The 26,699-nt window shown below is 49.8% G+C and overlaps 1 protein-coding gene across 1 annotated transcript in view; it reads right to left on the bottom strand.

The window, feature by feature from the left end:
- Positions 1-26,424, bottom strand: part of LOC147725677 (fibroblast growth factor 18-like) — a 50,116-nt gene extending 23,692 nt beyond the window's left edge. Inside the window, exons 1-2 of the mRNA XM_086964479.1 lie at positions 26,057-26,424; positions 18,673-18,703 (exon numbers count right to left, since the gene is read on the bottom strand). Of these exons, the coding sequence (XP_086820605.1) occupies positions 18,673-18,703; positions 26,057-26,424 (399 nt within the window). The remainder of the gene's footprint in view (positions 1-18,672; positions 18,704-26,056) is intronic.
- Positions 26,425-26,699: the final 275 nt, after the last annotated feature.

The raw sequence follows: 26,699 nt of genomic DNA, 5'->3' as shown, positions 1-26,699 counted from the left end.
CAATTAATTATCTCTGTGGACAGCGCTTCATTTGTAAATACATATATATAATTAATAAGTGAGTGCAGGAGCCAAACGTTTCCTTAGCAGCCTGCCGCTGATGCAGCCCAAGGCAAGGATTGCCAGATGCCACAGCGGCTGAGTGCGGATTCCATCTCAAGCCCCTTCCTTGCCCCCGCCTCACCCTCCTCCTTACCTATTCTTCCAGGTTCCTTTCTAACCACTCTTTCTCTTTGTCACAGTTTCTCCCCATTTCGCTGCCTCTTTTGTTCTCCATTTTCTTCTTTTCTCTCTTTTGTTCTGGGAGTTTGATGCTGAAAAATAACCCCTGGCACTGCTTAATTTGTAATAAAATAAATGCTAGGGCCCTCGCCACCCTCTCCACCATCACAGCCCCATAGCAGCCGCCACTGACTAACCTTAACACCCCTATAAATGTGACAATTCAAACTATTCCAAGCCCCCAAAGTTATAAGAATGGCTGGGTGGCAGGTATTAGTCGCCTTTAATGTATATTAAATTATTAAACAACAGTTGATCTGCTCATCTCTAAATTAGCCAGACAGCGCCACCATGTGCCAGACTGCCATAAATGCCAGTGTTTACAACTTAGTGCCGGTGCCAAGTCCCGGAAACCATCGGCTCAAAGTAAGCACTGCTCCCAGTCCCTCAAATGTGTACGTGTGCCCACCCTCTGCAACCCCAACACAAACTAAGTACTGTCTTTAAAACATACGAATGGCAGACTGTGTACTGTATAAATGCTAAGCAACAGTAAAAGAGTGCTCTTAGTTATAAAACACAACATACTCACGGGCTAATGATGCCATGAGACCTGTAAATGCAGTGTGTTAGAGTAATAAAACAGGCACCATACATGCCAACATTTTTAAATTAGAAAGAGGAGGATTTTGAAAATAAAAATATAGGGTACTTATTTTTTCCCATAGACTTTCACTGAAGCAGCAGCAGTATCAGGTGGAATGTTGTTAAAATTAAACCATTTTTGCCTTTAAAAATTCGGGTGCTAGGAGGAGCTACGCTAGCAACCAAGATGGCCGCTTAGGCTCCCCGCTCCGCCGACCTCCGTCCCCCGCCAGATGATCCTGCTACTAATCCTGAATTTACACCCTGCCTCCGGGCGTGTGAACTGCTGTGCTGTACTTTGGAGCGATCCCGGGACTTTTACCAGCTTGGTGGACGGAGTTATGTTGAGTTTCAGTTTGGGGCCTACACCAGCTCGTGAGCCGGGGACTCGAGTACTGGCCCAGCCGGGTTCCAGTTGAATAACATCGGCCGTGGGTGATCAACAGGGTCCGGTCCTTGGATGTGGAGAACTTTCTAAGCCCGATTTCGACGGCGGTTGTTGCTCTGGCCTAAACATCGACGGAGGGTTGACGAGGCACGATTGTGGCTGTGGGTGGAGGTCCCTGACCCGGAGACCCGGTTTGCCGCCACCAGTGTTCGCTGAGTCGGGGTCTTCACTTGCGGTAGCGGAGCGTGGATTGTGGCCTTGGCACGCCCTGAGTCTCCCTCCGTGACAGTCCGTCCCAATTTTGCCGGCTCCCCCGGGGAAGTCCGGTGCCCCTGTGGGACGCGATTATGGTCGACTCGGAACGAAATGTGGTGGGACGGACTGAGTCTGAACCATCGATGTGGACTGTACTGGTAGCTATAGGGGCACTACATTCCCATCTGGAGTCCAATGTCCAGAAAACGATAGCGGTCACATACGGACATGGGCATGAGGAACCGGACCCTGATCCGGTGCAATATCCTGATCGGCCTATACCACCCACGGAGGTCCTTGTAACGGCAGTGGGCCCTGTGCCACGAGGGGTGTCGGAGCTTCATGGCAGTGTGATGGCCGACGACCGTGAACTCGGTGCTCTCTACGGATTGTCAAGCCCACCATCATTGTCTACTGTGTGTGGATTAATAGGTGCTTCCTTTCAGGATACTCTTGGTGGGAACTGTCTACGGGATGAATGTAAATGTAATGTAAATGTAAATGTACAGGAATTTATATAGCGCAAATCACCAAGCAGTTTCTTAGCGCTTGCTTAGGGAACCCGTCCTGGTATTCCCCTGTGAGATAACCCCGGCAGGTTATCCGCAAGGTGAAAGCCAGGCATCCCGCCGCGAGGGGCCGTTGTGGAGATTAAGCAAGCTATTGCCCAGAGGCGCAGAGTGTGAACCCGTGAATCGAGTAGGCACCGGAGCGAGAATTGTCGAGTCCATGGACATTTTAGAACTCAAGACCCGCCGAGCCGGGAATTGAACCCTGGTCCCGGGCTGACCTCTGCTTCCAGGTCTGCCTCCTCTAACCAGTGAGCCACACTTCTCCATACAACATGAAACAGCGCTTTTCCCCTCTCCGACAACTTCATTACGATCGCAGAGACAACGACGTTGGGAGCTCGTGGCGGTGAGGGACATCGCCGATGGAGTTCCCAGTGATTTTAAAACGTTGCCTCGTCTCGGAAGGAACTTTACTGAACTGTTTCGGTATTTTGACTATCCTGCGGAGGCGACAGTCCGTCCGGAAGGGGCTTGCTCGACTGATCGGAAGGGTCAAGGATGAGACTGATTGTTGGGGCTTGGCACCGTGGACTTGCTGAAGTGGGATTCGCTACCATTGTATTTACGGGAGGTCGGGTGGTGCTTACTGTTTCCCCTGTTTCGTTTTATATCGCTCTAATAGTTGTGGGTTTTATCCTGGGGGATTCTTGGTTCTGGCGAGGGGGAGGGGGGACCGGGGGCCCGTACTAAGGTGTCCTCCTCCACTTTTTCTACTTTTAGTACCTAGTTAGATGGGGCGACAGGCACACTGCTAGTTGGGGACAGGCGCAAGCCATATGCAGGGGTGCTGGGTGGGGGGAGGGGTGTTCGTCTTGTTAGTGTTTGTAGTTTTTATGTTAGAAATCCTTTCGAATCCTGATATCGGTGGTCTTATTGAGGCGCGAATTTGTGTTTTGGGTGGATGGGCTCTGGTGGGGGTATTATTAGCATAAATTAGCCAACTGTTGCGTCATCCGTTATTGTATTCGGGATGCGGCTGTAGTCTCGTAACCTTTTATTGCTGCGCCCCCCCCCCCTCCCTTCTACTCTGGACTGCTGCTCAATGTTTATCCTGTTTCCAGGGGAGGTGGGGTTGGTGGTTGGCATTTGTTTGATTATCCTGAATGTCGGGCGGCCGATCACCCAATGTAGCTTGTGAGTAGGCTTTATTGATAATTCTCCATCCATTATGCCCTGTCTGTATATTGCTCATCCTTTCATTCCGCGATGTAAGTCACCTGTTATTGTTTTTCTTTGTTTTTTCAATAAAAAGATGTTTAAAAAAAAAAGAAAATTCGGGTGCTAAGCAAACAAATGATGGACGGAATGTTGAATAAATCATACATTCAACCCCAGTCAAGAGATGTGGGTTAAATACATCATTCTTTTGCTCACCACGCCACTCCAGTTTAGACCCAGCCATATGCAAATCAGTCCTGACCCTGTGCCTCATGGGAACAGTCCAGACCGGACTGCCAAGCCAGGTCCTCCCTGGACCGGAAACAAGCATCCTGGGACCAGTTTCTGGGTAACACCCTTCATCAGCCAGGCTAGCTTGAATCCAGTGACACAGTGAGCAAGGGACCCACGTCTGGGCATACCCTGCCACCTTAGGGTGAAAAGTGCTTCAGCAACAAATGATGGATGGAATGCTGAATAAATCATACATTCTCCCCCAGTAAAGAGATCTGGGTTAAATCCATCATTCTTTTGCTCACCACGCCACCCCAGTTTAGACCCAGCCATATGCAAATCAGTCTTGACCCTGTGCCTCATGGGAACAGTTTGGACCGAACTGCCATACCAGGCAGGCAGGACTGGTTTGGATATGGTTGGGTCCAAACTGGAATGGCATGGTGAGCAAAAAAACGATGGATTTAGGCCCAGATATCTGTACTGGGGTGCATGTATGACATTGTTCTGCATTCTATCCATCAATTGTTCTTTTTGCATTTAAAAATTCGGGAGCCTCCCACCTGAATCGGATCTGTTAGCATGTGTAGGCATCTGACCTTACTCTGCAGCTATTGAGCTCAAGCAGTAGTGTAGAAACCAGAAATCCTCTCGCAGAGAAGAGATGCAAAGGTGTTCATCACTGTGCTGCACCAAGGGGTTTGACTCCCACATTAGGAAACCTCAACAATCAATGGATAAAAAAGGTAAAATTATTTCACCAGATAAGTGTTCAATAGTTTGCAAAGACTTACAAATGTGTCAGGTTAAAAGCACAACAGGATGACGCTGACACAGGTGATTGGTGACTGGAGGGAGGTACAAGCAGCTTGTGACGTGGGCGGGGTTGTGTGGGTGTTAAAAAAACAACAGTTGTGAGAGGGACCACCAATCAGACATGTCCTCATGGATGTTACATTCCTCCTAGAACAAATAAGAGGTCACAGAGTGAAGCAGGTCAGAACCTGACGCCAACAGGACACAGGGACTAGTTTAACATTGTGCAAAGGTCACCCGCAGGAAACCAGTGGATGCTGAAGGTGACCTGTTCAACTAGGAGCTTGTCACTCACCCTGTCTGGTGGCTCAGGACACACAGACTAGTATGAATCTTTCCAGGTTATTGACAACAGCGACTGATGAACTACTGCATATATGGCAGGACCCTACCTGGAGAGTTTGAGGTCAGTCCACCTTACGGTTGCATGTGACTAGATCATTACCTAAGAATACTCTAGATAGCCTGGTACACGTGTGTCATTAGTGGAGATACTTGACTTCCGAAGACACCATTCAAGAGACTTGGAAACGTGGCGGCACACTTCAACTTTCTAGAGTCTTCATCTGGGCCACATTCAGACTTGAGTGGAGCAGCAGTGAGGTCATCTCTCGTGTAAAGATGGTCCTTTGACGCATGACCACGGAATTGTGTGTGGGCTGTGATGATGTTGCATGTGAGTGACTGCTGGACCACTGCGACACTGCTGCTAAGCCAATGCCGTTTCCATGACAGGACACTCCTGGTCGGGTAGATCAAGGTTGTGATGTTCTGGTAGGGAGAGCAGATGAAGATCAGTGGTTTGACTGTTCTTCTGTGCCAGTGTGCCAAGGACATTTCTAGGCTAGTTCAAGGATATTTCCAGAAATTAGCAGCTGGACAATAAGAATCTTCTTGAATTGAATCGTTTTTGAAGTCCCTCCTTGCATTTCTCAGTGGAAGTGTCAGATTCCTGTTGTCACCAGTTCAATCACTCCTACTCTATGACTGTGCGAATTCATTCCTAGATGAAAGCCAGCTGCACAGTTTGCTGTGAAATGCCTGAGGTGGTAAATCCATTGGTGGATTGCCATAACCTTTGAAACTTTAGAAATGGTTGATGTCTTGGCCACCGATGTCCGGCATTCATGGTCTCCGCTTGAGGGTGGAGGCTGTGCTGCCCATCCCGGGGCTGTATTGGCAGTCTGCTGGTTTGCCTGGTCAGGCTCCATGACCAGTGGGTGCTGCACCATGATCAGAAAGCAGTGATGTTGGAGGACCTGGATCCGGTGTGCCTTCATCCCTCTCATCAGCGGTGTGCTCGTTCCTGTCTCTGCGACGCAGGACTCCGTCATTGCTGTGGGCATCTTTCACTGGGCGGTTTCACTGGATTCACTCTTGAGACATGGTCTCCCTACATGAGTGAGCCTTATCCAAACCATCACAGGACACTTCTTCTGAGCCCCGTGAAGCAAGCGATGGTGAGGATACATCCCGGAGGACACTCTCGCTCGGACTGTGAGTCTGGGGTCTTTTGTCCTCAGTGAGGTAGAGTTGGTCTTGGAGGTGAGAGAATGCTCCTTTGGGATTGGTGTTGACCCTCCTCACATCTGCAGTGATGCTGTGTTGTTCTGTGAGGCTTCTGGAGCCCCAGCGAGCACTCTTAGCCCTGGGGTCTACTCTAGTGCTGCGGCACGTGCTGCACTGGTTCAATGTAGGCAGGAGCTCCCTCAACCGCTTTGAAGCTTGTTCTGCACAAGGTCTGTTCAACCAGATGTAGGTGGTTGCTGGAAGTTCCTCACCTACCCCGAGTATTAACAATGATAATAATGCAATTTCTAAAGCGCATAAGTACATCATTTGAGGTGTCTCAGCGCTAGGGACCGGTGTCACCAGCCTCAATGCCGTTATCAAACCCCCTGAGCTTATAAACATGTTTTACTTGTTTCCCTGAACCGGTCTTCTATCTTGGTCTGATGAACTGCTAAAGTCTGAGAATTCCGCAATTTAAGTACCCAGTAGCCAAATGCACTCAAGTCATGCGCACTTTCTTAAATATGGGGACAATTGCCAGCATCTCCGGTGCTGATCTAAGGTTCCTCAGCGGTACATAAGGTCTGATAAATGGTTGCAAACATCGTGGACCTTTGTTATCCAAGGCCTTGTGACAGTAACACAAGGCCTCGAATGAGGACCTCTGTCTCATTGGGAGCCAATAGAGCTGCTTGAGCACAGGCGCCATCGACAGGGAGCCGATGGAGCTGCTTGAGCACAGCCGCCATCGACAGGGAGCCAATGGAGGGGCTTGAGCGCAGCCGCCATCGACAGGGAGCCAATGGAGCTGCTTGAGTGCAGCCACCATCGACAGGGAGCCAATGGAGAGGCTTGAGCGCAGCCGCCATCCACAGGGAGCCAATGGAGCGGCTTGAGCACAGCCGCCATCGACAGGGAGCCAATGCAGCGGCTTGAGCACAACCGCCATCGACAGGGAGCCAATGGAGCAGCTTGAGCGCAGCCGCCATCGACAGGGAGCCAATGGAGCTGCCTGAGCGCAGCCGCCATCGACAGGGAGCCAATGGAGCTGCCTGAGCGCAGCCGCCATCTACAGGGAGCCAATGGAGTGGCTTGAGCGCAGCCGCCATCAACAGGGAGCCAATGGAGCTGCTTGAGCACAGCCGCCATCGACAGGGAGCAAATGGAGCTGCCTGAGCGCAGCCGCCATCGACAGGGAGCCAATGGAGCTGCCTGAGCGCAGCCACCATCAACGCACGCTGAGGCAGATTCAGTATGAGCCGGGCTGCAGCGTTCTGCACTCTTTGTAGTCCCTAGTCACCATTCTTTCATGGGGTCTTATGGGCCAGTCTGGACTTGAGAGCTGGGAGGAACCAGCCTCTTATCTGCAGCTGCCAAGGCCCTCAAGGGTGTTGTGTGGACCATGCAGCATCCCTGGTGCCTGATAGGACTGTAGGGCACATACAAGTTGTGTTTTAAATGCACCGTGGAAAGGGGGCAGGCTGGCTGCTGGTCAGGTACTGCACCTCCCCCTCTCCAGCTTGGTGGTGCATTAGAGCAGGTAGTCGCTAGTGGGTCGGTGTCGGCTGTATGTGAAGCAGCATTTCAGGCCTCATCCCTTCCTTGCAGCATCTGGAGCCGATGGACTCCATCATTCGACACCGGCTGTCACAGCTGGCCAAGATGGGTCCAAAGAGGCGCGGTGGCAGAGGTGGTTCAGGTGCTACTACCACACTAGTGGTACAGTCAGATCCTGAATTGAATTCATATCTTTCATTGTGAACTCCCTCATTTAATCATACATTTCCTACTTCCCTCCAGAATCCTCTCCATCTCTTCTTCAATCTAGAATCCCCTCCTTCAATCCAGAACTCCCACTACCAATTCTAAATTCCATTCCTAAATTACCTCAACCTCTTCTTTATTACTGAATTTACTCCTTCCCTCTTTCCACCTAAATCCCTTTGATCTCTTCTTCAATTCAGAATTCTCTTCTTCAGTCCAGAATTTTCTCTTTTGATCAAGAATTTCACCAGGAAAATTCTTCTTTAACCCATAATTCCCTCTAACAATTCTTTAGTCCTGAATTGTCACTATCCTTACTACAACTCCTCTTCCCTCCTTCACCCCTGAATAGACACTTCTTCCCACTTTCTGTCCTGATCCCTCCCCATCTATTCTTAATTCCAGAATTTCCTCCTTCAGTTCAGATCTCCCCCTTTGGCCCTGAATGAACCCCTTCTCTCTTTCAATCGTGAATCCTCACAGCCTTACCTTTGGTGCAGAACAGCCTCCTCCTCTCGGCCGCCATTCCAAATTCCCCGCAACAGCAATGGGACACTTTTAATTTTGCCCTCCTTGCGACACCATGAATGTGCCATATTGACACTACAAAAAACACAGTTGATGGACAGAATGCAGAACAATGTCTTACATTCACCCCAGTACAAAGATCCGGGCCTAAATCCATCGTTTTTTTGCTCTCCACACCACCCTAGGTCAGACACTGGCTATATGCAAATCAGCCTTGACCCTGTGCCTCATGGGAACAGTCCAGCCCGAACTACCAAGCCATATCTTTCCTAGACCGGAATCAAGCATCCAAAGACCGGTTTCTGGCTATCAGCCTTCTTCAGCCTGGATAGCTTGACTCCAGTGATGTGGATAGCCTGGGACTCACGTCTGGGCATACCCAGCCCACTCGGGGTGAAAATTGCAAAAAACACAGTTGATGGACAGAATGCAGAACAATGTCTTACATTCACCCCAGTACAAAGATCTGGGCCTAAATCCATCCGCCCATTACCACCCCCTTTTGTACCGCTTTTGGCCGCCACAAGTGTGGCAGGGTATGCTCAGACGTGAGTCCCTTGCTCACTTTGCCACTGGATTCAAGCAAGCCGGGCTGAAAATGGCTGGAATGCCAGAAACCGGTCCTCTGAAGCTTGTTTCCGGTCCAGGGAAGGCATGGCTTGGCAGTTCGGGCTGGACTGTTCCCATGAGGCACAGGGTCAGACTGATTTGCATATAGCCATGTCTGAACTGGGGTGGCAGAGTGGGCTAAAGAACGGTGATGGATTAAACCCAGATCTTTTGACTGGGTGTGAGTGTTTGATTGGTTCAGATGCTCCGTCCATTACCACCCCCTTTTGTACCGATATTTACACTACAGCGCTCCATGTCACAAGGATTGCGCAGATAACGTCAGAAATCTCGGTACATTGTCCAGCAATGTGTCATTACACATGGGCGAGTCCCATGTGAAAGGCTCTTCATCACTCCATACGCCTGATTGTAGCAGGCGTAAGGTTTGTGACGGAGTAGTCAATCAATCAATCAATCAATCAATCAATCAACGAAATTTGTATAGCGCGCTACTCACCCGTAGGGTCTCAAGGCGCTGAGGGGAGGGGGCCCTACTGCTCGAACAGCCAGGTCTTGAGATGTTTCCTGAAGGAGAGATGGTCCAGGGTCAGCCGTAGGTGAGTGTGGAGGGAGTTCCATGTCATGGCTGCCAGGTAAGAGAAGGATCTTCCTCCGACGGTGGATTTGTGAATTCGTGGGGCGAGGGCGAGGCTGGCGGATCGGAGCTGGCGGGTGGGTGTGTAGAGTGTGAGGCGGCTGTTAAGGTACTTCGGGCCCGTGTTGTGGAGAGCCTTGTGTGAGTGGGTGAGGAGTCTGAACGTGATCCTCTTGCTGACGGGGAGCCAGTGCAGGTCTTTCAGGTGGGCCGAGATGTGGCTGTGGCGAGGGATGTCCAGGATGAGTTGTGCTGAGGCGTTCTGAATGCGCTGGAGTCTTTTCTGGAGCTTGGCTGTGGTTCCAGCGTAGAGGGTGTTCCCTTAGTCTAGGCGGCTGGTGACGAGGGCCTGGGTGACCGTCTTCCTGGTTTCGGTGGGGATCCATCGGAAGATCTTTCGGAGCATGCAAGGGTGTTGAAGCAGGATGACGAGACGGCGTTGACTTGCTTGGTCATCGTGAGGGAGGAGTCCAGGATGAAGCCTAGGTTGCGTGCGTGGTCCGTTGGCTGGGGTGCGGTGCCCAGGCAGAAGGAGATGGTCCGAGGATGAGGACTTCCGTCTTGTCTGAGTTCAGTTTCAGACGGCTGATCTTCATCCATTCTGCAACGTCTTTTATTCCTTCCTGGAGGTTGGCTTTGGGGGTGGTGGGGTCGTTGGTGAGGGAGAGGATCAGCTGGGTTAAGTCAGCTTAGGAGATGATGTTGAGGTTGTATCGGCGAGCGATGGCTGCGAGAGGGCTCATGTAGACGTTGAAGAGGGTGGGGCTGAGTGAGGATCCTTGCAGAATGCCGCAGATGACTTCGGTGGCCGTGGATCAGAACGGGGGAAGGCGGACTCTCTGGGTTCTTCCGGCGAGGAACAAGATGATCCACTTCAGTGCCGCTCCTTGGATTCCGGTGTTGCTGAGGCGCTGTATCAGGGTGTGGTGGCATACAGTGTCGAAGGCTGCTGAGAGGTCCAGGTGGATGAGGGCAGCAGTTTCCCGGTTGTCGAGCAGGGACCTGATGTCGTCGGTGGCTGCGATGAGGGCGGTCTCGGTGCTGTGGTTTGCTCGGAAGCCGGACTGTGAGGGGTCGAGGGATCCGTTGGTCTCGAGGAAGGCAGAGAGTTGTCTGTTGACGGTCTTCTTGATGAATTTGGCTGGAAAGGGGAGGAGCGAGATGGGGCGGAAGTTCTTGAGGTCCGTGGGGTCCGCGGTGGGTTTCTTCAGGAGGGCGCTCAGCTCGGCATGTTTCCAGCTCTCCGGGAAGGTGGCGGATGCGGAGGCGCTGTTGATGATGTTCCGGAGTGGGGTGCGATGATGGAGTCGGCTTTGTTGAAGATGTGGTGTGGGCAGGGGTCGGTAGGGGAGCCGGAGTGGATAGTGTTCATCAGGCGGGTGGTGTCTTCGGTGCTGATAGGGGTCCAGGTGTTGAGGGTGGTGGTGGGGGGCGTTGGTTCGGTGGTTGGTTGCGTGGTCAGTGCGCCGAAGCTGTTGTGTATGTCGGCGATCTTGCGATGAAAGAACGAGGCGAGTGAGTCGCAGAGGTCTTGCGAGGGTGTGATGTCGTTGTTGCAGGCGCCGGGGTTGGAGAGCTCTTTAACTATGCTGAAGAGTTCTTTGCTGTTGTGGGTGTTGTTGTCCAGTCGTTCTTTGAATGTTGTCTTCTTGGTGGTGCGGATAAGCTGGTGGTGTTTGCAGGTGGCGTTCTTGAGGACTGTCATGTGTTCTGCTGTCTGGTCGTGGCGCCAGGCTTTCTCGAGGGTGCGGCAGGTTTTCTTTGAGTTTTTGAGGTCGTTGGTAAACCAGGAGGCTTTCCTGCTGCCGGGTCTGCTGGGAGGATTCTTCAGTGGTGCGAGTTCGTCGGCGCAGTTGGTGAGCCACTGTGTGAGGTTGCGGGCTGCTTCGTTGGGGTCCGTCGTGTTGAAGGGCGGGTTCTGGCTGAGGGTGGTGATGAGCTGGTCAGCGGTGATCTTGCTCCTGTTTCTGCGGGGAACCTGTTGCGGGTGGTGGTGGGTCGTGGTTCTCCTGAAGTTGAAGTGGACGCAGCTGTGCTCTGTCCAGTGTAGTCCGGTGGAGTGGCTGAAGGAGATGTGCTTGCTGGAGGAGAAGATGGGGTCAAGCGTGTGGCCGGCGTAGTGGGTGGGGGTGTTCACAAGTTGTTTGAGTCCGAGGATGGCGAGGTTGTCCAGCAGGGCAGCGGTGTTGCAGTCCAAGACATAGGAGTGGTGCAGTGAAATCTCATAGACTTTCACTGCACCACTCCTACGTGGCTTTTTTTTCGTGGGAACGCCCACCCTGCATACATTATATCTGACACAGATATAATGTAGCGCAGGGCTTTACAAAGTGACGCATTTGTCTAGATGCATCAGTTTGTAGATAGGGCGCAGTGTGGTGCATTGTTTACGCCGCTGCAGTGTCACAACAAAGTGACCCAACGGCTGCGCAAGCCTTCATAAATAAGGGCCTCATTTATGAAGTTTTGGTACAGGGCAGCGACGCAAGGAATCTTGCTGCATTGCCTTGCGTCAAAAGAAAAGGCTTTGAATACACAGAACTTCTGAGATACAGCTCATTCCTGTCCTTCTCCCCTGTGCTAGAGCACAATAGGCTGCCATGCGCCAACGCAGGAAACCTTACTCAGTGGTGCAAGGGTGTCTGCATTGCAGACAGGATTGTTTTTGTGCAGGAAGGGACACCTTCCTGCACATTGCACATAAACAATCATGAAAGGTGTCTTCCTCTTTCTATGCGTGCTGCAGAATGCACATGGAAAGGGGGAAAAAGCAAGGAGAAATAAAAGTATTTCTCCTCGTTGTGCTCCCCTACGCCCCTCCTGGGGAGCTGTAGGATTCTGGCGCATTCTCAGGTTTCCAAGTCCTTGTAAATCAGGAAATGTGTCAGTTCCATGAGGGTTGCATGGGAACGCCCAGAGCAACACACCTTTCACGCAGAGTACGGCATGAAAAGGGACCATATTTACAAGGCCATGAAAAGTCGCGCAGAGTGGCTTTGCGTGGCCTTGTAAATATAGCCCAGCACAGTGCGCAGCTGAAGAGTCAAAAAAAGTGATGCTCGGGTGGCACAAGGGGCCTCGTAAATGAGACCTTAAGGGCATCATTTACTAAGAATTGGCAAAAGGCAGTGTCGCAAGTCTTTGTGTGGCGCTGCCCTAGGCCAATTCGAAAGGTCAGGATTACACCATATTCACAAGATACAGTGCATTCTTGTCCTTTCCCCCTGAACTGGAACACAATTTGCTGTCTAGCGCCAATGCAGGCACTTTAACACCATGGTGCAAGAGTGTCTGTGTTGTTGGCGGGATTGTTTTTGTGCAGGAAGGGGCTCCTTCCTGAACAGAAACCCTCCATGGTGGCCTTCTCCTCGTTCTATGTGCGCAGCAGAACGCAGCACACGTGGAAAGAGGAAAAACCAGGAGAAATGACACATGTCTCCTCATTATGTCTGCTCTGTGGAGATGTAAAGCTTTGGCGCCGCCCCGGGTTTACATTATCTTGTAAATCTGGGATGCTTCAAAATCCACAGGTGTACGGAACACCCATTGCAAAGCCTATGGAGCGCCCCGACACAGAGGAAGACAACGCAGCACCTTGCGCTGCCCTGCCTTGCTCATTGCTATGAGGCCCTGCAAAGCCGCCCAGTGTCTTTGCGTCGCCTCATAGATATGATTAAGGGGTCTGCAGCACTGGAGCATCAAGGGATGCTCCGGCAGCGCAGGCCTCTTGTAAATAACCCCCTCCCTTCCTCCTTCCCTCTTTCAATCCATATTTCCTCTTTCTATCTCTTTATCTTCACTTGCCTGACTTATTTCCCGCCAGTCCACTTATCTCACTTTTGTGTCACACTGTGGGGATTATTTATGAGCCCGTTGTACTGCCGGTGTGTCACTTTTTTTGACGCACCGGCAGCGCAGAGTGCGGACCCATATCCATGCGGTCAAACAAAGCCGCTTTGCGTGGCCTTTCATGGCCTCGTACATATGGAGTGCGGCAACGCAGCTCAAGTTACTGCGTTGCGTTGCCTTACTCTGCATCAAAGAGGCAGTCTACGGCCTTGCGGTGGGGGTTTCCACTCAACACCCATGGATGTTGATACATTCCCAGATGTACCAGGACTTGTGAGGTTGGGAATGCGTCTAAAGCCTGCTCCTCCCCAGGGGAGGCGCAACAAGGGGAAATGCTATCCTCTTTCTATCTGTGCTGCGTTCTGCTGCACACACAGAAGGAGGGAAACACCTCCCTGCACAAAAACAATCATTCCTACAACGCAGACACCCTTGCACCACGGTGCCTGCATGCTGCGCTGCGTCAAAAACTAGTAAATGAGGCCCTGACTTTTTATTTTATTTCTTTCGATCTATTCTTTGTGGTATCTCTTTTGTTTCTCTTGTCCTATAAGATCTTTCTGTACCTTTCTTACCATGTCCCATATCATCTCTTTTCACCACTGGTGAGACTATAGACCAGCGAAACAGAATCAGTGCCGAATATTTACACGCCGAGGAACTCCTGAACTGTGCCGAGGCAAACAGCATCCTTGATGCTGGCACTGCGAGCCCAGAGGAGGCTGCCCACATTAGCGGCTCGTGGAGGGAGTGCTACGGGCGATGGGTGGGGTGGCGAAGGAGCAGGGTTGAGGGTAGTAAACTACGGAATACGGTCAATCAGAGGTAAGTACACAAACAAATAAAATGAATTTCATTGCGTGCACTGCATTGCCAAATACGATGCAGCGCTCGCAATGAAATTTGTTTATTTATTTGTTTACTTACCTCTGTTTTGCCATATTCCGTAGTTTACTACCCCCCACCCTGCTCCTCCCCCCCCTGCCCCACCACCCCGCAGCACTCCCTCCACGAGCCGCTACTGCCTGCCCACTCCTAACTTCAGGATCCTTAATGCGGGCAGCTTGAGCCCAGAGGAACCTTGGCACCCCAGAGCTGTGCCCATGCAGAGAGCATCCTTGATGTGGACACCGTGAGCCCAGAGAAACCTTGCCACTGAGGCAGACAGCATCTTTGTTGCGGGCAGTGTGAGCCCAGAGGAGCTCGCCCACCCCGGAGCTTGCCCAGGGAGACAGGATCCTTAATGCGGGCAGCTTGAGCCCAGAGGAACCTTGCCACCCCAGAGCTGTGCCTGCTTGGAGGATGCTGAGTGCAGCACGCGTTATAATAACCAGCAGCAGTCATGATAATGACAACTTCTGTGATTATCACTTACTACCTGTGGGTTTCTTGGGCACAGGCTGGTATTCCTCCATAAGCTCCGTGCCCACCTCCCGCCTGTGGCGCGAGCTAATATGTGTTATTGAGTCTTCTGGTTCCCCAACCTGTATTTAATTCTTTGCCTTCTGGAAGGTTCTACTCCCCACACACCTTGTGAGGCTAAAGACAAGTGCTGGCCTTGCAGGCGAGTCCTCAATACTTGCGGAAAGGTTAAGGGGTACCACATATTCATGGGATTGGCACCTTGCGGAGTGCCATGCTGAGTCATGCCCACCCGTGGAATGACGCAAAGCGCGGCACAGCGCTGACTCCGCACATCCGGCGCAGTGCGGATGTGCAACGTCAGCTGATTGAGCCTACAAGTCACTGAGAGTGATGTGTATACAGCGCCTTGAGACCTTCACAGGTAATTTGCAGCGCTTTATAAATCCTGATTGATCGATTGATTGATGTCACGGGATGTGTAGAGACAGTCATCCAGGGGCGTAGCTTGGTCAGTAGGATTATTCCGATTTCCCAACAACCTCTCCGGCAAATCTTGATAGAATACATTATATGAGAAGCAGGACATGAGGGGGACGAAAAGGAGTGTGGATTGTTAGAGGTATTTAATATACTATATTTTGTAAACTTATCAACATTTTTAAAAGCCTCTAAAACAAACGAGAGAGTGTGTGTGTCTTTGTCAGTGTGAGCGTGTAAAAATCCCAGGTGAAATCCGACAGACACCTCACAATACCCGACTGAAAGCACTTGTATCCAACTATTTACTACAGAATACATGGTTAGGGGGGTGTAACACCCCACACCCCCACCTCACCCGAAGCTACGCCCCTGAGTCTTGGCCGCTGCGGTCGATGGATACAGATGCAATGTCCGGTGGGGGAGTAGGTGGACACTTGGTGGAACACCCCTCTGGTATGAGCGATTACGACTCCGTGTGCAGCGTAACACACTCTATTAAGAGCCTTTCAATAAAACATAACACTGCACAACTTCAGTGTAGACAAACCATGACACTAAGCAACTCAACACAATTCAACTTAACAAAAAACCTCAAAATATCACAACACATCGCTAAACTGTGCAAGACAAGAGAACACAGCTCAAAGTAAACCAACTGATAAAAACACAACTCAGTCTAACACAGCATCACTCAACACAACCCAATACAATCAAACCCAACACAATCATCTGCAATACAACCTCAACACATCACAGATGAGCACAACAGAACTAAACACAATCAAACTCAGGATAACTAGGCACAACACAACTCAACAGAACACAACCCTAACACATCATACCTCAACATGACCGATTCAATTAATCCAAACCCAACTCAACATAACACAATGCAAAGCAGTACAACACAACACCTCATGACGTGCTTGTCTTAAGGTATTAAGACAGCACAACGGATCCCACCGAAGCAGCACGCAACCTCACAAAGTGGCTGACCGACTGCGCCGACGACCTCGCGCCATTAAAGAACCCTACCAGCAGACCCAGAAGCAAGAAAGCCTCCTGGTTCACCGACGAACTCAAGGACTCCAAGAAAAACTGCTGCACCCTCGAGAAAGACTGGCTCCTCGACCAGACCACAGACAACATGACCGCCCTAAAGCACGCCACCCGCAAGCACCACCAGCTTCTCCAACCCCAGCACCGGCAACAACGACATCACTCCCTCACAAGACCTCTGCGACTCTCTCGCCTCGTTCTTCCACCGCAAGATCGCCGACATCCACAACAGCTTTGGGGCCCCATTGACGCACCCAACCACCGAACCAACGACCTCCACCACCACCCTCCGCTCCTGGACCCCGGTGACCACCGAAGACACAGCCCGCACGATGAACACCATCCACTCCGGATCTCCTACCGACCCCTGCCCCCACCACGTCTTCAACAAGGCCGACTCCATCATCGCACCCCAACTGCGGGACATCATCGACGCCTCCTTCAACACCGCCACCTTCTCGGAGAGCTGGAAGCACGCCAAGCTCAGCGCCCTACTGAAAAAACCAACAGCGGACCCCACCGACCTCAAGAACTTCCGCCCCATCTCGCTCCTCCCCTTCCCTGCCAAAGTCATCGAGAAGACCGTCAACAGACAGCTTGCAGCCTTCCTCGAGACGAACGGATCCCTCGACCCCTCGCAGTCTGGTTTTCGAGCCAACCACAGCACCGAGACCGCCCTCATCGCAGCCACTGACGACATCAGAACCCTGCTCGACAACGGGGAAACGGCGGCCCTCATCCTCTTGGACCTCTCTGCAGCGTTCGACACAGTCTGCCACCGCACCCTAGTTCACCGCCTCAGCAACATCGGTATTCAAGAGAAGGCACTGGAGTGGATCATCTCATTCCTCACTGGAAGAACACAGAGAGTCCGCCTCTCCCCGTTTCGATCCGAGGCCACCGAAGTCATCTGCGGCGTCCCGCAAGGATCATCACTCAGCCCCACCCTCTTCAACATCTACATGAGACCTCTTGCAGCCATCGCACGCCAGCACAACCTCAACATCATCTCCTACGCCGACGACACCCAACTGATCCTCTCCCTCACCAGAGACCTGCCACCGCCAGAACGAACCTACACGAAGGGATGAAAGACGTCGCCGAATGGATGAAGAACAGCCGCCTGAAACTGAACTCAGACAAGACGGAAGTCCTCGTCCTGGGACCATCGCCTCCGCCTGGGACGACTCCTGGTGGCCCCCCGCCCTGGGCGCCACCCCCAAGCCAACAGACCACGCACGCAACCTGGACTTCATCCTGGACTCCTCCCTCTCGATGACCAGACAAGTCAACGCCGTCTCCTCATCATGCTTCAACACCCTACGCATGCTCCGCAAGATCTTCCGATGGATCCCGACCGAAACTAGGAAGACGGTCACCCAAGCGCTCGTCACCAGCCGACTGGATTACGGAAACGCCCTCTACGCCGTAACCACAGCCAAGCTACAGAAAAGACTCCAACGCATCCAGAACGCCTCCGCCCGACTCATCCTGAACATCCCCCGAAGCAGCCACATCTCCGGCCACCTGAAGGACCTGCACTGGCTCCCCGTCAGCAAGAGGATCACGTTCAGGCTCCTCACCCATGCACACAAATCTCTCCACGACCTGGGCCCCAAGTACCTCAACGACCGCCTGACCTTCTACACGCCCACCCGCCAGCTACGTTCGACAAGCCTCGCCCTCGCCGCCGTACCACGCATCCGAAGAGCCACCGCTGGCGGCAGATCCTTCTCCTACCTGGCGGCCAAGCCATGGAACTCTCTCCCCATCCATCTTCGGCTGACCCAGGACCATCTCGCCTTCAGGAGACAACTCAAGACCTGGCTGTTCGAGCAATAGCAGACCCCTTCCCCCAAGCGCCTTGAGACCCTGCCTGGTGAGTAGCGCGCTATACAAGTGTTATGATTGATTGATTGAATTGGTGATCTCGATATATTGATAATGCTCTGAGTGCCTTGAAGGTGCTGAATCTTGTACCCTGCCTGGCTGCGGGCATTAAAGTTACAACCACAAACCCCTGCTGTCAAGAGTTATGTGTTCTCTTTCCTTGGAGGAAAAGAGGCAAAGCCATGCACATAGAAGCTGCAGGGTACATCTCTGTAGGATCCTCGCTAGGCAAGCACTGACCCACACTTCAGTGGCACAGTCACCAGAAACAGCCACAATAGGTGAACAGTCACCAGAAACAGCCACAAAAGGTGAACAGTCACCAGAAACAGCCACAAAAGGTGAACAGTCACCAGAAACAGCCACAATAGGTGAACAGTCACCACAAACAGCCACAAAAGGTGAACAGTCACCAGAAACAGCTACAACCCTCCTGTTGGCCATAATTGTGAAGGATAAAACAACAGGTCGGCTTGGCCACTCTTCAGATTGACCTTACAGGGGTCATGGCAGAACCTCGTACTGCTCCCTGAGGGCTGAGCACCAGACACCGAGACTACAGGCGGAGGCCAAAGGTCTACATGGAGCTAAGCCACCTGTAGGAATGCCACCCCAACAACCCCAAGCTTTAGGAAGCTGCCATGAAAGGGAACTCTCATTCTCAAAGAGGAAGTGGACACACCTGAGTAGCAAGTGATGCTGATGCAGGACTGTCTCTTACCACTTACCGGCAAGTAAAGGACCAGGAACTGCAGGCATCTGAAAGAGAAGAAAGAAACCATCAACGGAAGCCATGAGGTGAAGAGAGGAGGGAACACAAATTGGTTTTTGTTTGGATTTTTATACAGCGCAAACGTGACTTGAAGGTGTCAGAGCACTTTACATGAGCACCAGTTGCGATACATGAGGACACATTCATTTTAGTTAGGCACAGGGAAATTAAGTGATTTGCCCAGAATCACAGGATGTTGAGCGTCATTGCTGAGACTCGAACCCGGTTCCTCAGATTTGAGATCGACCACCCTAGCCGTTAGACCACATCTTCTCCCCAATATGGCCTGCGCTGAACTCTACTGGATGCAGGGCTGGAGAAGTAGGCCAGGCTACTCCAAGCAAACAGTACAAGGTGTGAGCTCCACTAAACTCTACTTGAGATAGAGCTGGGGGCTGGCGAACACAGGCCTGGCTATGCCAAGTAAATGGTACAAGGTGTGGGCTCCACTAAACTCTCCTTGAGATAGGGCTGGGGGCTGGCGAACACAGGCCTGTGGGCTGCACTGCACATTACTTGGCGTAGGACTGGGGGCTGGAGGAAGTAGGCCTGGCTATGCCTAGCAGATGGTACTAAGTGCAGGCTGCACTGAACTCTACTTGACGTAGGGCTGGGGGGGGGGGGGGGGTTGCTGGGGGAAGTAGGCCTGGCTTTACCAAGTTATCAGTATCCCGGTAGTAGAATCTGGTTTTACCATGGTATGACGTGACGTGAAAGGTGTTCAGTTTCAAGTTAGATGTATGTCATTTATTGTGTATGAATGAACCATGTCAACAGTTACACGCTCACACAGTCCAGCTCCCAGACGCAGAGAGCGCCGCACGAGCCGACTTCAAAAGCGTATGATAGATGCACACGCGTGCCATGCAGCCTCCAAATTCACACATCTTACCACACTACCCAGCATACATTGCACTATATTGTCTATAAGTCAACATTTTTTTAACATAAACCTTATTTTAAAAACATCTGAAATAGCTTTAGCTTCGAAAATCAGCACCGTTGTCCCTCTATGGCACATAGCACTGCAAGGTCCTGCTACTAACAATACAGCGCTTTACAAAGTTCTGTAAGCATAACATTATTAGGACGGGGTTTGTACAGACACTTATTACAAAATGGCCTAAGAGTTGAAAAAAGAGTGACCTTCAAGCTGCTCACACACGCCTACAAAGCCCTCCACAACACCGGACCCCAATGCCTCAACAAAAGAATCACCTTCCACACCCTCAAGAGGAACCTCCGCTCCGTCGACCTTGCCCTGGCCGAAATACCACGTATCCGCATAGCCAAATCAGGGGGAAGATCCTTCTCCGACATCGTGGCCAAGACCTGGAACCAACTCCCCCCGCATCAGACAAACCAACACACTGCAAACCTTCAGGAAGAGCCTCATGACCTGGCTCTTTGTATGAGCCAGAGCTGCCGAACCCACCCCCCCACCCCCCCCCCCCCCCCACCAGCGCCTTGAGACCCTCATGGGTTAGTAGTGCACTTTACAAACCTCTGATTGAGTGACATCAGACCAGTGGGTCTGTCTCCGAATATCTCCAACCAAAAAAGTTGGTCGGTCAGGGGGTCTCTACAAAACTCGAAACCAGACTAACACCTTCCTAGCGCTCCTACCCAGACCCTACGTCCATCCCGATTCGAGGCACTAATCTCCTTGCGGGGTGAATCCTCTGACTTTCAGGGTATTTCTCTAAAAAGAGGGATCTGAGGAATCAATTGGGTCTGCAACAAAGAGCAACCAAACCTCAAAGTACATTTTTTCCTAGTAAAGCCTTTGATAATGAGTGAGGCAAACTGAAGCCTTCTGGCTCTGGAGGTGCCTTGAAGCAGAACATAAGAAGATGGAACCAAATAAATAATGGATCAGAGAGAAAACAATTGTACTGAAGCAAGATGGCAGGAAGCAGCAGTTATCACATCACCTACTACAATGACCATAATGCATTGAGACTTCAGCGTAAAAGATACTAAGCCAAGGACTCAGTGAACTTGTGAAGCAGTAGATTAACTGCTAAATACAGAACTGGAAAGACCATAGTGCAATGAAAGAGCAGAACTAGAGGAAGGACTGTTCGGGTCGAGAAATCACTGAAAAGTTACCAGGGCTGGCTCCATGAAGTGAATGTACATTATGTGTTTTGGATTTTAAACGCATGTTTCTATCCCTCCCTTCTCTTCATATTTTTGTTTTTTAATTTGAATTCAGTGGGTCCCACACAATACCATTCTGTACTCAGCGCTCCATGTGTGAGGCGCCCCGCTGCCTTTAATATGTTGTTTGTGTAAGGCCCTCCTGCCTACCAGCGTTAGCTTTATACAATATCACACACGAGACATGAAAGACAAATAACTGTGCAGCGCAATAACACAAATGCACACAATTGTGCTGCAGCTACATTAACCCACCAAGCTTCCTCACTGCCATTGGAACATGTGATCTGCAGGCTAAACACTGCAGCGGTCACACAACCTCCTGAGCAATCTTCCTGGTCCAGGAGTCGTTAGCCTGCAAGTAACAGTGATCCCCCGGCGCGACATCAACACACTCATCACTTTTTGACAGTTTTTCTCCAAATCTTGTCACACAGACACACAGAGACCTGAGTGCTAGGATAAACTTGAAAGGTTTCACAAAAGTTTACTTTTCAGAATATCCTGTACCCTCACACTGGCCCCCCAGGACTCTCCAACCATCTACCCTCTCCATCCCTCTCCTTCCAGAACACTCTTTTACATTGGACCAATCAGGGTCTTAGGACAGGCGCTTCCAGGACCAAGTGGCCTGGCGACTGCTTTGGTGCAATGTTTCTCGCCCAATTACTTTGTGCAACTCTATTTCGCCCTCCCTTCCTCTCTGTGATGTCACTTCCTCTTGTTAGTATTTACCTGGTTGATATCTCCTGTGCCAGCATTAGGGTTGGGTGATACATTTTGCTCCGCCAGCGGAGTTCACGAGTTCCAGCCAAGCTCACCAACCACCACGTGGCAGAGCTTTTTCTCGCAAACGGCTCACCCACAGTAAGTTGGCAAGCGTGAGCGAACATTGGCGACCCCTAGTGCCATTTTCAGATACTAGGAGAATACCCAGCAAGATTTTTGTAACACGGGTGTTCGTGACCATTTGCTGTGAGAAACATGCCGCTCGACTAAACAAGCATTTACAATGCAATATATTTATATTGTTCGCCATTGTTTTACTATATATACTTTTTGTGTAAATGTGTTACAAATACATTATTTATATATGATTGATTGTTTTTTCTAATCATTTGGTTTACAAGATTTTGTATTGATTGTTTTTTAATATGAAGATGTACATTTAAGAATAAATCTAACTTTGTACTTTTTAATTGGTTGTTGTGCTTTTCATACTGTTTTTTCCCTGGTTATATTATCAATTGCTTTATTTTTCACACAATGCAATGGTCTCTGCATTATTAAAGGTAGAGCTATTGGCATTGCTTATGACATTTTTTTTAAACATAAATAAATGGTATTGTCATTTACAATGGCAATAGGTGAGCATTACGAGGCCAGCCAATGGAGAACAGGGGTGGGTTCAAGCCCCCTAACTAAAAAACATTAACTCTTTGGCTCCGCCCACTGCTTCGCAGTGTGACGGTCCTCGACCTAAAAAGGCAAACTATTCAGGTTGAACAAAATAAACAAGTTTCACTGTGAGAGTCTGACTAGCAGAAGCAGTGGCTCAGCAAAGACTTAATCACCTAGTAGTAGAGGCAAAAATCAAGCAATACAAGGGCGGTGCATCCACATATCTAAGGCCACACCTTTGCTGCTTTCCATATCATAATTTCAACTACACAGAAACCAGTTTTATGAAGTGGTCAAAGTGACAACATAAAACAGCAAGGTGATAGAAGGCTTGCCAATATGCAGGCTTGAGAAGGGTGTGAGGCACAGATTGTTTACAATTATAAGTGAAGCCTGTTTGGTGGTCACTGTGGGTCAACTATTTTAGCAGTCCAGTGACTGCTCACAAAACCACCACACCAAAGTTGGACATATTCAATTTATTTTGCACAACATAAACCAGAGCAATCTACTTCAATGTGTAGGGGAGAGAAAAAGTGGTAGGAGAGAAAGACACATGTGGGGAGAACAGAACTGTAACCTTACAGACAGGAGATTATTGGGCATCTGGTGACATTCCATTTATCAGAAACTTTTTTTAGGTTGGCTTTTAATGGCTGTATAGATGAGTGTTTTTTTTGCATTTGGAAAGCAATTTGTGCCAAAGTTAAGTACCTTTTAGGGTAAGCTGCTTCCCTCCCAGTCTTTCTTTATGAAAATTAGTCATGAGGAAATTTTACTTGTGCACCCTCTCAAGAGGTTTACCAACACTGGCTCTAGCCAAGGAGCGTGGCTAGATTACAGGTCTTTATAGAGGTCTAGGTTCACACTTAACAACAAAAAGAACCGGGGGTCTATAACGGAGGTTCAAGTACTCCGAGCTGCTGCAAAAATCCTACATAAGTGAGTTAGGCGCTAATAGAGCTACATAAAAAGGAGGCCCCGCTCTGTCCGGCGTTGTCTCATTGCAGGACCCGAGCTTCGTGGAAGGCGACAAATTACATTAGAGTTTTTCACCTATTGATCCTTTTACCCCTTGTTTTTAACTCACACATCTTTTGATTTTTGCACTGCACTCGATCCCATCTTTATCATTTGTTCATGGGTACCTTAGCGATTGATGGTGCAACCCAATTGAGTAAGGGCGATGGATGGGTCTCATTGATCAAGAGACATACAACCCCATTTTTGGATGACCAAATGAGAACACTTGATCTACATACCTATTTGATGGGAATCCAACACATCTCTGTACGGGTCTTACCAACAATCTCAGTAGGTCCTTCGACAGGTTTGTCCTGGCACACATTTTGATATAGAGACTTATATAGCTCTATTAGCGCCTAACTCACTTATGTAGGAGTTTTGCAGCAGCTCGGAGTACTTGAAGCTCCGTTATAGACCCCCGGTTCTTTTTGTTGTTAGGATTACAGTTAGGGGGATACGAACTGGGCAGGTCTTTAAATTTTCCCTCAGACCTTTCTTCAATTGTTTGTGTTTTACTAGGTTCACACTTACCACTGATTACACAAATGTGGGAACTATTTGCTAAATGCCATTGAGGGAGGCTAGTGGTCTCCAATCCTCGCTGCCTGCGTGGTTCATCTCTTTCAAAAAAGGCACAGAGAAAGCCAGTGTCAGATTGCACACACAGGGCGCAAAAAGGGCAAACTATTTAATTACAAATTACAATGTGTTCCATGAGCGAGGTATGTCGGCCAAGTTTTTTGTCCCTCCTAGATCATTCCGGCCCTTTCTGACACAGAAAACTGAGAGCCACATATTTGGGCAACAGTAAAAGAGAAATGGTGGCTCTGTCATCAGCTCGGAAAGCAGAAGACCACATTCTAATCTTCACTTCCGTGCCAAAATTGTGGTTCTTTTAACAAAATGTTTCATCTCTCTGTGCCACACTTTTTCATTTCTGAAGTGCAGAGATGTTGATTAACGCAAAGTATTAGAAACTATAAAAACTGGATATTAGCATCCAAACCTTTCTAGTGGGTCGCACCATGTAACCCAAAAGGAAAGAGTGGATTAGCATTAAATCTCTGCATGTTTGGTTAAGAGTCCACAACAACGTCCATAAAGCAGAAATACCAGCAAGTGGCACTTCTCAATCAGTTGAGAGGAAACACACACAACTTGTCACCCGACTTGTGTGCTTTATCGCCCTTATTTCAGTACTACTCTTAAACAGGAAGCAAGCACCAGAGTTGCGTATGAAACGCAGTGATGCTATATGTAGCCTCGGAAAAAAACGAAACTTGCATCACATTGTTGTAAAGTCAAAGCACAAACAACAAAAAGACACATACGAGGGAATAATCGAAGGGCATGCCTACTATTCACCAAACATGATATATCACACACGAGTTCACAAAAGCTACAGAGGCCTACAATAAAAATGTAAACCATAAATATATGCAGCCACTCCTCCAAGTTACCCTCGGCACTCCCACGCAGCCCTAGGACTACGAGGCAGCAAAAACAACAATGTAATTTAAGAACTGGCTGGATAACTTCTCTAGTTGTTGATCTAACCCAAGTAGCCTAACTGCTGAAAATTATTCTTAGTGTTTTTAAGTGGTCCTATAACAGGAAAAGCACTTCACTAAAACTAACACACAGCACAACAGACAGGGTATGGGAATCAAACAGTTTTAGATGTGTGCTACATGGGGCATTTTCTACAGCAATAATGATTTAATTGCTTTTGTGCAAAATGCGGATAAAAGCTACTTCAGAGCACTTGCCGATGGTGAACCATAAGACCGGTTTAAAAATCGCCAGGACATTACTTTGAACTGTGCTGTATTATTGGTGGAATAGGGAAAGTGCAATTTTCTAACAAAAACATGCATCAGTTCGGCTCTGAACTAGTTGAAATAAAGTGGATATTTTTTAAATCAACGTGCGGCAGAAATGATCATGTGAAGCAAATCTAATGTGTGTCTGACCATCTCAAACGTTGTAGTAGGCTATGTCTCAAGAAAAGCATGTTCGTTGTCAAAAGAAAACGTGTGGTCATGCATCTTGAAAGGTTGCCCAACAGCGGAAAATGTGGGAGGCGGGGGTAAAGCAAACAGAAGGGACAACCCTGGACTCCTCCCAACCCAACTACTAGAACGTGTACAACATCACATTTCCCCCTTTGTTAACAAAAGAAATTTAACTAGTTCTAGTCCATTTCTTCAATCAGTCTCTTTGGCTTGAGTATGTCTCTTCATGGTCGGAGATGCATTCCAGCATCTGCAGGCACATAGTCCATTGGCCTGTCAGGTCTCAGGTTGGGACTCGGTTGACTCAATCCGCCAGCATCTTGGTGGGCTGTATCCCTGTCAAGTGTCTCTTTCATGCCCGGGGTAAATTTCTGAAAATGAGACACATTTCGGGTGATCCTTCTTTGCTCAGACTCGGCGGTGATCATGGTGCCTTTTTGCTGAGTGACGATCAATGGTTCTTCCTTGAACCGACAATCCGTTTTCTTGGTCTGTTCTTGTGTGACCACGACTCAGTCTCCTGTCTGAAGGGATGGAGACTTGGCGCGCCGTCTAGCGTCCGCATGTGTTTTCATTCTGTTCTTTCCCGCTTGGTCAGCCCTTGCCGTTTCTTGATGGATACGTGTTGGGGACACCGGTGTCAGAGCCCCTTCCCAGGTCGGGATCCTTGTCCTGATGGGTCGCCCCAGTGTGGCAGGACATTTGCCGGTGGTGGCGTGAGGGGTAGTCCGGTACGCTCTTAGAACTTCGTTTAGAGCTATTTGTAAGTCTCTCTTTTCCAACGTGGCCTGTTGAAAAGTCTTTTTCAGGGTGGCCATGAACCTCTCGATGGTGCCATTGGCTTGTGGCCACAACGGTGTAATCTTCCTATGCCGAAAGTTTAAATGCTTTGCAAATTCACTGAACTCATGACCATTGAAAGAAGGACCATTGTCTGTCTTTAACTCCTTGGGAACACCCCATGCTGCAAATACTTCGTCTAGCACAGCAATTGTGCTGGAGGCATTGGTGGAAGACACAAATTGAGCTATCGGGAATCTCGAGTATTCATCCATGATAGCCACCACATACCTGCCTGATTGGAGGGGTCCATAGAAGTCCATGGCGAGTTCCTGCCATACCCCTTTGGGCAGCGAGGTAATTTGAAGGGGAGCTGGAGGCTTTCCCGACTTCACCAGTTGACATTGGGGACAGTCCTTCAGAGTGAGCTCAACCATTTGATCGAGTTGCGGGAACCAGACTCTTTCCCTTAAAGCTCTCTTTGTGGCAACCACTCCTCGATGACCTTCATGCGCAAGGTTAACCACTCCTTGACGGAGCTGCCTCGGGATGACAATCCGATGGTCCCTCAGCAGGAGCCCCTCTGAGGTAGCTGACA

This window comes from Lissotriton vulgaris, chromosome 3_2, assembly GCF_964263255.1.
Source record: "Lissotriton vulgaris chromosome 3_2, aLisVul1.2, whole genome shotgun sequence".
Classification (NCBI taxonomy): Eukaryota; Metazoa; Chordata; class Amphibia; order Caudata; family Salamandridae; genus Lissotriton; species Lissotriton vulgaris.
This window is presented reverse-complemented; position numbering and strand designations above follow the sequence as displayed.